Source organism: Neovison vison, chromosome 7, assembly GCF_020171115.1.
Source record: "Neovison vison isolate M4711 chromosome 7, ASM_NN_V1, whole genome shotgun sequence".
Lineage (NCBI taxonomy): Eukaryota > Metazoa > Chordata > Mammalia > Carnivora > Mustelidae > Neogale > Neogale vison.
This window is the reverse complement of record NC_058097.1, coordinates 60,066,651-60,078,479: the sequence shown is the minus strand read 5'-3', so window position 1 is coordinate 60,078,479 and position 11,829 is coordinate 60,066,651. Positions and strand designations below refer to the sequence as shown.

Genomic DNA, 11,829 nt, shown 5'->3' with positions numbered 1-11,829 from the left:
TGAAGGCAGACCCAGGAGAGAAACACCCCCCCGCTCTGTGTCTCAAGTGGGGCAGGCTGGGTCTAAACCCATGGGCTGCTGTGGGCTCTGCCGCGGACCCAGGCCTTGTCACCTCTCCCTGCCTCCACACACCCAGCAGCCCTCCCTAAATGAGCCAAGTTCACTCCCGCCTGCCTCCCGACCTTTGCATATGTGGGCTCCCTGCCAGACACATGTTTCTACCTTCCTCCCCAAGGAAGGACCTCATTCCCACTCCTCCCCTGGGACGCGGTCCGACAGGGACTACACTGGGGTGGATGCCTTTTTAGCCCCGGCAAGACTCTGGGCTATATCTGTCACACACACCAGACGGTCACTGTTTGCTTATGCACCTTGCCGGTTCTACCTGTGACCTTGAACATGTGGCTTCAACGCACAGTGACTAAAATTCACTACAAAAAAAAAAAAAAGGCTATAACCCCTTATAAATATGCTGTGAATAATAGATGAGTTTGTACATACAAAATCTTAGAATGAGGACTTTTAACACGCTTGAATCATTGCCCCGTCCCTCAGACCTCCAGAGTCCGGATGGGCTTCTTGGGGTATTTGGGGGACTTACTTATATGCACATGTGGCTTCCTTCGCTTCACGAGCAGTATGAGAGCAAGAACACGAGTCTTGGGGTCACACGCCCACCTCTGCCTCCCTCCCACTAACTGCCCGTGGGACCTTCCACTCATCTAAACCCTCTATGTCTCTGTCTTCATGATTTTCAAATGGAATCAGAGACGCTGTCTACAGATGGAGAGCGGCTGACTGCTTCTGGCCTGTTCTGGGGTCATAGGCATTGCCGGGTCTCCTATATGGTAAAAGCCCGCCCTTTCTCCATCCCCGTGACAAATACGACTCACCTCAAGGAGCCGTTGTGAGTTATAGCGAGGGGACGCATGGGCGACCCACGGCTGAGCCCCAAATCGCCCCAACTGGAGCGCCGTAGACAACCATGAACACATCCTCTCTCCCGAGTTCTGTGTGCGAGGGTCGAGCAGTGGCCCAGCTGGGCAGTTCTGGCTAGGGAGGAGGATTCCAGGATGTCGGCGGGGGCTGCAGGGTCCAAAGGCTTCCAGCCACGGCTGGGGGACTGCCTGGCAGGAGGGTTCGCAGGCGCGGCTGCTGGTGGGAGGCCTCAGGTCTTCACCTCATGCATCATGCATGGGGCATCTGGGCGCCCACCCAGCACGCTCCCAGCTGTCCCTGGAGTGAATGGTCCGAGAGAGAGAACAAGACGGAAGGCACACACCATCACTGCTGGGACATCCTACTCATTAAACCACCTGCCTCTCTCATGTGGGGGGGACTGCACAGGAGCCTGAAAGCCAGGACGCGTGGACCATAGGGGTCATCTCGGACGCAGGCCACAGCCCCACTGTGCCCACACAGTGGTCATGTTGTAGGCAAGGCTTTATCTACCACTTTCTGTCCCATGTGTGACAAAGTGGGAAGCAGGGATAGGCGGCTAATAACGCTCTGTCACTCGCTCTGGGAGTCTCTCTGGGCTTCGACACCATGCCCACCCAGATGAGGAAGAGGGACTCGATGTTGAGTCCCTGGCCTCTCATCTCCCGTTTCTTCTGTGATGAGACTGATGACAAAGGTGTCCCCAGGACCCAGTACATTTGCACCTTCCCCATTTCCAGTGACCATGGCCTTGGCAGTGGGGTTCAGCTAGCTCTTCATTCCAGGCTCCCATCCCCGTGGGGCTCTGCTCACCTATGTTCATGGTGGCAGGCCACAGAGGCAGACGGGGCCTTCATTCCATCCCAGATGGTCGTGACAATGGCTGGGTAGGACTAGGCCGGCCAGAGACCCCACACAGACACCCTCTTCCCACAGGATGACCTGTTCTGAGAGTCCTGCTGTCCACCCACCTGCAACTCAAAGGCCTCATAGCCTCCTCGGGGGCAGGACCAGGTCAAGACGACCCCGTGGCCCCCAGAGATGCTTATGCAGGAGGTGATGGTGACCGGGCTTGGGGCTGGGAGGAGAGGACAGGAGGAGTCAGTAGGAGCCATATGGGGGGGCTTTCCATCCTCTCCCACTTCCCACCTGTGGTGCCAATTCTCTGAGAACTAGCCCATCCTTTCCTTCCCAGAACCAAAATCCCTCTTCATGTCTCATAGTCTGTCCTCCCCAAAGGGACACAAAACAGACCCTTCAAACTACAACTCCCATGAGCCCTGCACGCTCTGTATCACTTCAGCTTATGAAGCTATGACCCCATGACCTGATGGGATTTGGAGTCCACTCACCGCCCACTGCCCCCAGGTCTGACTTAGGTCCCTACCAGGTAGAAGGGGGCCCAACTCACCTGTGGATTCAAGGAGGCCCTGTGCAGAACTGGCCACGTTTCTCCTCTCTGCCCACACGCTGAAGTTGTACAGAGTCCCGGGTTCCAGGGCCTGAACCTCATAGTAGGTGTGATTGGTCTCTCGTGTCTGGTTGGCCTGATGTCCTCGGGGGTCATGGTCTCCTTGGGGATGTTCCCCAGCAGCCCACTGGACCCAGTATGTGTAGGCCTGAGAATGGGGTTTGGTGGGGGCCTTGCTCCCCAGGGTGATGGAGCTGTTGGTCTGAGCTGCCTTGTACAGATCCATGACCCTGTTGGGAGCTGCCAAGTGAGTAGCTTCTCCTGAAGCCGGGAGTGGTCTTGGCGAGTCCTCACCTTGCTGACTGCGTGGGTTGTCTTATGTCCACGTCCTAACCCCTGGTGCCTGGGAATGTGACCTTGTCTGGAGATAAGGGTCTTAACAGACATAGTCAAGTAAAGATGAGCTCCCATGGAGTAGAGTGAGCCCCAAATTGAATGACTGGTGTCCTTAGAAGGAGAGAGAAATTTGGACACAAACAGGAAGAACATCATGGGAAGCCAGAGGCAGAGACGGGCATGATGAGTCTCCAAACCAAGGAATGTCAGAGATTTCCAGCCATCCCCAGATGCCAGAAGAGGTGAGAAAAGATGCTTGAGGCTCCAAAAAGAGCGTGAGAACACCTCAATTTTGGAATTCCAGCCTCCAGAACTGTGAGACAACATGTTTCTGTTGCCTTAAGCCCCCAGTTGGGGGTACTTCGTTGTGGGGGCCTCGGGAATCAAATGCAATGACCTTTCTCTTTCTCTTTGGGAGGGTCAGCCCAAGGGAGGGTCATTTGTCATCTGCAGACACACAGGGGGTCTCCCTGGAGCTGCTCACTCTGTCCTGTTCAGCCCGCATTAAGAATTCATTCAAAGTTAGAGTTCAAGTGCATCCATCACAACCCAGGTGGCTACAGTGCTGTGAGGACCACCTGAGATGCTCTCCCTAGACCACTGGATCCCACGGAGGTACAGCTGAGGGCCTAGACCCTCAGGGACCACCCCTTTCTCAGAGTGATGGAACTGCTGGGCTGAGCCTCTACCTTTAGGCTTCTGACTGGGTTGGATGCTAGAAGGGGGAAGACAGGCCTCTTAGGGGCAGGACATCAGACAGTGCTCTGCCCCTTCATCCGCCCCAAGCCTATCCACAAATCCCACAATGTGTGTTTACCATCAGTTCTACAGTGAACCCCACAAGTCCTCTATAAGGACCCCCCTGGAGGCTCAGGGGGAGGGCAGCCCAAGCTCCTTTGTCAGCAGTGGGGGTGGAGGAGGTGGGGGCCATCGGTGAGGCTCGGGACAAGTCACCACCAGCTGGTGAGTGATCCTCTGCTCTACGTACGTATACAAGACGGTCTGCATTTTGTTTATTCATTCATGTGTCGATGGATGCTTGGGTTGCTCCCACCTCTTGGATATTGTGAATAATGCTGCTTTGAACATGGGTGTACAAATATCTATTTGGGACCCTGCTTCCAATTATTTCAGGTATATTCCCTTTAGTGGAATTGCTCGATCATATGGTAATTCCATGTTTAGTTGTTTTGGGAACTGCCATGCTGTTTCCCACCATGGCTGCTCCGTTTTCCATCCCACCAGTGGCGCCCAAGGGCTCCCATTTCTCCCACCCTTGCCAACACCTCTGATTTTTTCTGACCATCACCAGCCCTGATGGTCGAGAGGTGGTACCTCCTGGTTTTGATTGGCATTTCCTCAATGACCAATGACATTGGCCATCTTTTCACGTGGAACTCACTCACTTCTTCTCTGTAGTATGAACTCCTTTCTCTGCTAGAGCACATCTAGCCTGTGTAGACTTCATAAATGTATTTCCACAAGCAAGCCTCCTGTATATGCTCCCTTTTCTGCCCTCCGCTCCTGGCCCGTGTGAAACCCTTCTCATCTGCTCAGTCTCACAGATTCTGCACACGGGCCCACCCACCACGTGAACATGCCCCGCGCCCCCCCCCCCGCCGCTTGCACCTGGCGCCCCACAATGGATCCCTGCCTGGTCCCACCACCACCACCATTCGTGAACGCCTTTGTGGCTCATCCCCATCAAATGGCTTTAGGACGGACATGTCCCAAAAGCGAAGGAAGAGGGAGAGGAAGAAGGGGGAAGAGAAATAGTTCATCTTTGGTAGGTTTTGTTTTGCGTTTTTGATGAATAAAGTTCCACATTTTCTTCAACAATTTGTTTTGAAATTATTTGAGACTCTCAGGAAGTTGCAAAAAATAGTACAAGAGGCCCCCTGTGAGCTTTGTTCCACTAACCTCCGTGGTAACATCTCAGGCACATAAAATTCGCTATCAAATGCAAGAGCTCAATAGTGGTAGAATGCCGTTGCCCAGCTCCAGACCTCATTCTTCAGGTTTCACAGCTGTTGTTTTAACAACGTGTGCGTGTGTGTGTGTGTGTGTGTGTATGTGTGTGTGTAGTGCTGTCCAATTTTAATCTATGCAAAGAACTGTGGAACAACCACCAGTCAAGATATGGCCCTGCCCTGTCACCAAGGAACTACCTTGAGCCACTTCCTTCTATATTTGACTGTCCCGGATCTTTATCTCCCGGTAACCACGGGTCTGTCCTCCATTTTTAAGTCTGCCATTTCTTTTTTCTTTCTTTTTAAGATTTGCTTATTTGTTTTTAGACAGAGAGAGGAGCGGAGTGGAGGGGAAGAGGGAGAGAGAGAATGTGGAGCCAGACACGGGGATCCATCCCAGGACCCCGAGACCATGACCTGAGCCCAAGTCAAGAGTCAGACGTTCAACACATGGGGCCACCCCGGCACCCCAGGCCAGCCATTTCCAGAGTGTGAAAGGCATGGACTCCCATAGCAGGAACCCAGCCAACTGACACCTTGATCCGGGCCTTCTGGCCTCCAGGACCGGGAGACACGGAGTTCTGTTGTCTCAGCCACTCCTTCTATGACCTCCCATGGCCATCCCTGCTCCGGCCGCCACCAGCCGCCAACCTTGTCACCCACCACCACCCGTCCCTGACCCCCTTCCTCTCCTTATTGTCCTGTGCTCCATGCTAACCTCTCCCCGTACGGCTCCTTCAGGAGCTATATCCACATTCGTTCACCATCTGGAACCAATCCCATCAGTCACCCAACACCTGCAGCTTCTGGGCCACAAGCTCAGTGAGCAAACACAGTCTTCTGGTCCGGAGGGCACCGGGCTGAGGAGGCGGTCGGGGAAACAGACCCCAGTGTGAGATGAATGCGCCATGACTGGGGTAGCAATGGGCATGGCGGGAGCGCCTGGGAGGTGTCTGCCCCAGGGCAGAGTCTCCACACAAGAGTAGGATTTGGTGAGTGGAGAAAGGCATGGGGAAGGCGACAAGCGGTGGAGGGCAGGTGTTTGGGGGAAGAGCGAGGGGAGACCTGGGACAACTCAGGGCATCTGAGAGTATTTTGGCCAGAGCTGTGTGTGGAACAGGGACAGGATGGGGTGACCCTGAGGGGTCAAGTTTGCGGGCCCCCAGCCTTGCCTGGACTTCCCATGGCATGCCAGGTCGGTGGGCACCTGGAGGCAGGGGAGAGGCCGCTGGAGCCCCATGCACTTCCCCATCCCACACCCCACATGGCCATAGCGACTCTCCCATCTGGCTGCTCCCCAGCTGGACCCTTTAGCCCCAGGCCGGCGATCTGGTAAGTGGACAGCTTTCCCAAGTTCTGTGAGCTGCTCTAGCTTGTTAACCAAACCCAAGGAGGGGCTGGTGGGAACTTTTCATCCCCATCTGGTGGGTCAGAAGCCCAGGCGACAGTGAGGACATGGACGAGGGGAATGGGGGTGGGGGGAGGGGGGAGTCCTGTGGAACGGAGTCGCCATCTAAGGGATGTGAAGGGTTGGAGCCACCTGGGGTCGGGGAGCCCAGGCACCGGGATGGGTAGAGTCGTAACCAGGAATCATTGTGAGATGCTGACAACAACCCGAATCCCAAATGATCGGGAGCACTTGAAGATGAATTGTGCTGGGCTGGAGGGCATGAGTGGTTGGGGAGGTGAGGCTGGAGGATAGGGATCTCTTTTCCGGGTGATGAAGGTTCTAACGCTGACTGCGGGGATGGTTGCCCAACTCTGTGAATATACCATAAACCACTAACGTCCACACTCTTCTTTCTTTTCTTTCTAAGTAGGCTCCGCGCCCAGCGTGGGGCTTAAACTCTGAGGTCAAGCGCGGCAGGCTCCACCCACTGAGCCCAGGCTCCACCCACCGAGCCCGCCCGCCCCGCGTCCCGCACACAGTTGGCTGGAACGTGAAGAGGATCTCGGCAAAGCCGCGACCAGGACATTTTTTCTGGGCTGGAGTAGAAACGACCTCACACATGGCCACAACACAGCAATGCCCGCCAACAACGGCCGGGTTCCAAAGTTCACCGTTGTTAGACCGGACCTACGTGTTCCCAGGAAATGTCCCTCCTTGGTCCTTTCCAGGGGGGTGGGAGGTGTGCTGGGGGGGGCCGCTCCAGGTGCGGGAGGGAGCAGCACTGGGGACCTGGGCGGCGGAGTCAGCTGGCACGACCCCCGTGTGGGCACGAGGCCGGGGTACACGGAAGGCAGTGCTGAGTCTCTGAGGTCGGGAGGAGCAGAGCGCACCCCCGGGGAACCCTCACCCCTGCCTAGGGTTGTGCCACAGCAGCGTTCCTCAAGTGGCCCAAGGCCCTCCCATGCAGTGGCCTGACGGTGGGGCAGGGATTGAGAAGCAGAGGTGAGCTCAGAGAAGACAGAAGCACAGAGTCAAAGAGGCACATGCCCCCGAATTTTCTAGCAGCAGCAGCAGTATAGAGAGCCCACGGGTCCACGGGTGGTTGAAGGTGTGGCACGTCTGGACTATTACGTGGCCTTCAGAAAGATGGAGATCTTACATTTGCAAGGTCTGAAGGGGGCTGGAGGGTATTATGCTGCACCCAGTAAGTCAGAGAAACACAAACAGTGCACGATTCTGCTCTTGTGGGGAGGCAAACCACAGGACAGAGTCTTAACTACAGAGAAGCAACTGCTGGCGCCCAGAAGGGAGGGGATGGGGGAGGTGGAGCCAGGTGATGGGGATGAAGGAAGCCTGTGTCCTGATGAGCACGTGATGAGCATGAGGGACAAAGCCACTCTACTATGCACCTGGAACTAGTAGAACATTGTGTTAACTACACTGGAATTAAAAACTTAAAAAAAAACCCAGGAGCGGGCTCTGGGGATCCCTAAGAGCACAGTGGGGATGGAGAAGTCTCCCCTCTGCTCTAAGAGTCCCTGAGAGCATGGCATGGTTGGAGAAGCCTCCCCTCTGCTGTAAGAGTCCCAAAGTGCACAATGGTGGGCAGTAAGCTTCATTAGCATAATGTGCGTGTGTACAGGCATGTTTTTTCTCGAGGGCAACATCATGCTTCCTTAGCACAGGTGGTGGTGACTCCCCTTCTCAATCTTCCTCCCAAACCCTAAAACTCACCCCCGTCTGGGGTGCCCTGGCTTTGCAGGGCACACCCCGTGATCTCCAGGTGTGCACACATGAGAAGATCTCATGAGCCACCTCCCCAGGGCTCCTCTGTGTGCAAAAGTCACCGAGAGCTGGACGTACCCTGACCCGGGAACACTGTGGGGACTCCATGTTCCCCAGGCCCACGCGTTGTCAGCAATGCTGACCCGTACGAATGGGGGACCCGGGTTCAGCTCGCAGCAAGGTTGCCACAGAAATGGCTGGAAAGGGCAGATTCAGAGCCTAACACTGGGGATGGACCTCATGTCCCTGAATGGTACATGTGAAAACAGTTCCAATGGACCTTGGTGGCTTCAGAAAACAAAAGGGGCACCTGGGTGGCCCAGTCAGTTAAGCAGACTTTTGGTTTTGGCTCAAGTCGTGATCTCAGGGTCTTGAGAACGAGCCTCGTATCAGGCTCTGTGCTCAGCAGGGGGTCTGCTTGAGCTTCTCTCCCTCTGCCCCTCCCCACTGCTCACTCTCTACATACATACATACATACATACATGTATTTAAAAAAATAGGGGCACCTGGGTGGCTCAGTCGTTAAGCATCTGACTTCAGCCCAGGTCATGGTCCTGAGGTCCTGGGATGGAGCCTGCTTCTCCCTCTGTCTGCTGCTCCCTCTGCTCCTCTTCTCTCTTGCTGTCTCCCTCTCTCTCTCTCAAATAAATAATTTAAAAAAAAAAATACAATTAAGGGCGCCTGGGTGGCTCAGTGGGTTAAGCCGCTGCCTTCGGCTCAGGTCATGATCTCAGGGTCCTGGGATCGAGTCCCGCATCGGGCTCTCTGCTCAGCAAGGAGCCTGCTTCCTCCTCTCTCTCTGCCTGCCTCTCTGCCTACTTGTGATATCTCTCTGTCAAATAAATAAATAAATAACCTTAATTAAAAAAAAAAATACAATTAAAATTGGGACACCTGGGTGGCTCAGTTGGTTAAGCGGCTGCCTTCGGCTCAGGTCATGATCCCAGCGTGCTGGGATGGAGTCCCACATCGGACTCCTTGCTCAGCAGGAAGCCTGCTTCTCCCTCTGCCTCTGCCTGCCACTCTGTCTGCCTGTGCTCACTCTCTCTGACAAAAAAAAAAAAAAAAAAAACTTAAAAAAAATACAATTAAAATTTTAAAAATAAGAAAGAATGCTTTGCTGTTCTTTTCTGTGAGCAGCCCTCCCCTGAGGCCCCTCCCACAAATAATGGAGATGTCGCTGTTTCAATGTCCGCTTTACTTGGGCATGAACTAGATCAGGGCCGCAGGGAAGGGGGCAGGTGCCCAGGGGAGGCAGGTGGGAGGCTGCGGTCAGAGCAGAGGGAAGGCGGCCGCGGGGAATCGGCGGTGGATGTGGGTTTCCACAGACGGTTCTCATGGGTCCCGAGCCGCACAGGCACCTGCAGGCAGGAGTCCAGGAGCCCAGGGTCTGTGGGGGCCTTGCCAGAGGCCGCGGAGTGCCGCCAGTCCATCCGGGCCCCTGGTCAGTGGGTCTTGGGCCGGGGGCTCTGGAAGGCCGACAGGGTGATGAGGAGCTGGGCAGCGTAGTAGGTGATCATGACCACAAGGCGGGCATGCGGCAGTGGCTGGACGAAGGTGTCCCACGCCAGCACCATATCCGAGAGTGTGAAGAGCAGGGCCCCCCCGCGGACACTCCCGCCGCTGGCCAGGCCGCGCCATAGCATGGCGCCCAGGACCAGAGAGTAGACCGCCAGCGCCGGGACCACGCTGGCTGGGAGGTGGAGCAGCAGAAGGCCGTAGTATGGCATGGAGACCAGAGCGACGGACAGCAGGAGGCCGGGCCGCAGCGGAGTGAGGCCAAAGGCCCAGAGGTAGAGCAGGTGGGCCACGGTGAAGGCAGCCACACCTAGAGGAGACAGGACCAGTCACTCCCTGGTGGCCACCTCTGGTGCAGAGCCCGAGGGGAAGGACCGCCCAACAGCAGCATTCATGCCGGCCAGCCCCCTACCCCCCCACCCCCCACATCGGACTCCCTGTGGGGGTTCCCCTCTCCCTGCCCTCGGGCCCAGAGTGACCTTAAGATGCACACTTGCATCCCATCCTTACTCCGCTTGCCACTGCCCGCCAGCTCCCCATTTCGCTCTGCTCCCCACTTGGCTCCATCCACCTACCCATCCTGCCCACCCCAGGGCCCTTGCACTTGCTGGTCCCCTGCCTGGGCTCCTGTGCCCTCTTCAAGACGGGAACTCCTTGGTGTGACCATCCTCAACCAGCTACTCCAGACCACAGCACCCAAAGCCCCGCTCTGTCCCTCCGGGCCGCTCACACCTTCTAAGACCCCGTGGCCCAACCCCCTGAGGGGAAGGAGGGTTCTGCGAGAGCCTGGGGACACCCTGCTCACCAGAGAGGAAGGCGTCGGGCCAGATGAGGCAGGCATCACCCACCGCTGAGCACAGAAGGGCCCCCTGCAGGAGCACACAGTGGCCAGTGCCTCGGTGTGCGGCCTGCAGGGACCCGGCCAGGCACAGCACCGGCAGGCACTTGATGAGGGCGCCGACCCAAGACGGCTGGTCTTGAGGGATCCAGAGGAGGAAGTAGGCAGCACAGGTGACAAAGAAGGGGCTCAACCGCAGGCACAGGCGCGGCTGCTTTGGGAGACAAGGGGGTCAGCGAGTTCCCAGGGGGCAGGCGCCCCGCAGCCAGGACTCAGGTCGAGGTCACTGTACTCCCACCAGGAACCCGAGTCACGACCCACAGGGAGCCCAGCAACCTGAGGGCAGCACCCCCAATTCCCGCAGGTTGCTCGGGTTCCCCAGCACCCAGGCCCGAACCCCTCCCACACCTGGCGTCTCTCACTTGGGCTAAGAAGCAAGGCTTTCCAGGCAGACCCTCCTCCTGGGCGCCCATGTTGGCCATTGACCCCCCCAGAATGGCACCTGTGTGAGCACTGGTGGCTCTGGGGGTGGAGGAGACAGCATGTGGTTACACGTTAACCCGAGGAGCGTCCTGTGGACTCTGGGGCTGATAACAGGGCCCAGGGAGATGCTGCCCCCACCCTGGGGATGGCCCCGCCTGGCACCACTGATAAGGTGCCCACTCAGCACCCAGGGTCCCTCCCCGCCCCCAGCACCCTGCCCCCCAGACCCGGATTCCCCTCAGCTGCCCAGGAGGTATGAGGCCATATACTCTCCTCCCATTGTCCCATGCCCCACCAACCGAGAGGGACCCAGTGTGGGATTCCTACATGCTCCCCTGCACCCAGGACTCTGGGGCAGGGGGTGGTGGGGGTTGGTGCTGACCGCCATCAGCCCCAAGGTCAGGTCAGCCCTGGCCAGGGTGCAGGGAAGGACGCCCACCCACCGTCCCCCCAGCAGGCCACCCAGGGGAGCCTCCTGGGCTCTGGCCCATCAATCCCCCCGACAATGTGTCCTCCACTGACCCGCACCGCCCCCCCCCCGCCACGGATCCCCCCAAGGGAACATGTGCCAGTGTGGAGTCCAACGAGGTCCTCACGGCATGCTGGCTGCGGCTTCACGAGCACATCCTACGAGTGCACTCGGCTCGCCTGTAACTCTGGGTTTGGCAGGAACTGTACCACGTGCCCACCTATGCTGGGGGGCTGGCCACCCCCAGGCGCCCACGGCTCCACCGCAGGAGACAAGGCTCAGGAGACATCACTTCCACAAGGTCACCCAGCCATGTCACCCTCCCCAAGGCTGGAGACTGGCCTGCCACCTCCTGGAGGGTATATGGACCCAGGACACACAGGGCCAGGAGCACGAAGGGGACCCCAGGAAACAGCTTATGGGGACCAGGCCCCAGACAAGACTGGGCAGGGCTCTGTTCCTCCTCCCAGGACATTCTTTCCTGGTCTGAGCACAAGTGACCCCACCCTCAGCAGAACATGGAAATCCAGGAGCCCAACTGCACTCTGAGGACTACATCCTGGGACTGAGGAAAGGCCTGGGGTCCCAAGGCCAGACTACAGGGACAGCTCAGGCCCCCTGGCCTCAGGT

The 11,829-nt window shown here is 57.3% G+C and overlaps 1 protein-coding gene across 2 annotated transcripts; it reads right to left on the bottom strand.

The window, feature by feature from the left end:
• Positions 1–8,953: 8,953 nt before the first annotated feature.
• On the bottom strand, positions 8,954–10,794 carry TMEM86B (transmembrane protein 86B). 2 transcript variants are annotated; one of them, XM_044257625.1, is made up of 3 exons: positions 10,670–10,794; positions 10,215–10,461; positions 8,954–9,719 (listed from the first exon to the last, which is right to left on the bottom strand). In XM_044257625.1, exons 1-3 carry the CDS (start codon positions 10,727–10,729, stop codon positions 9,337–9,339), a joined length of 690 nt encoding a protein of 229 aa, XP_044113560.1. In that variant the 5' UTR covers positions 10,730–10,794; the 3' UTR covers positions 8,954–9,336. The 2 variants fall into 2 exon arrangements, with proteins under 2 accessions (XP_044113560.1, XP_044113561.1); XM_044257626.1 differs by having other exon boundaries at positions 10,215–10,458.
• Between the last annotated feature and the right edge of the window lie 1,035 nt (positions 10,795–11,829).

Bases quoted from the DNA above. Each gene is read 5' to 3' on its own strand.
- TMEM86B (XM_044257625.1), bottom strand. From the start codon at position 10,729: ATGGCCAACATGGGCGCCCAGGAGGAGGGTCTGCCTGGAAAGCCTTGC. The intron at 10,462-10,669 runs GTGAGAGACGCC...TGTCTCCCAAAG, and splicing joins AGCCTTGCTTCTTAGCCCAA to CAGCCGCGCCTGTGCCTGCG. The intron at 9,720-10,214 runs GTGAGCAGGGTG...TGTCTCCTCTAG, and splicing joins GCCCGACGCCTTCCTCTCTG to GTGTGGCTGCCTTCACCGTG.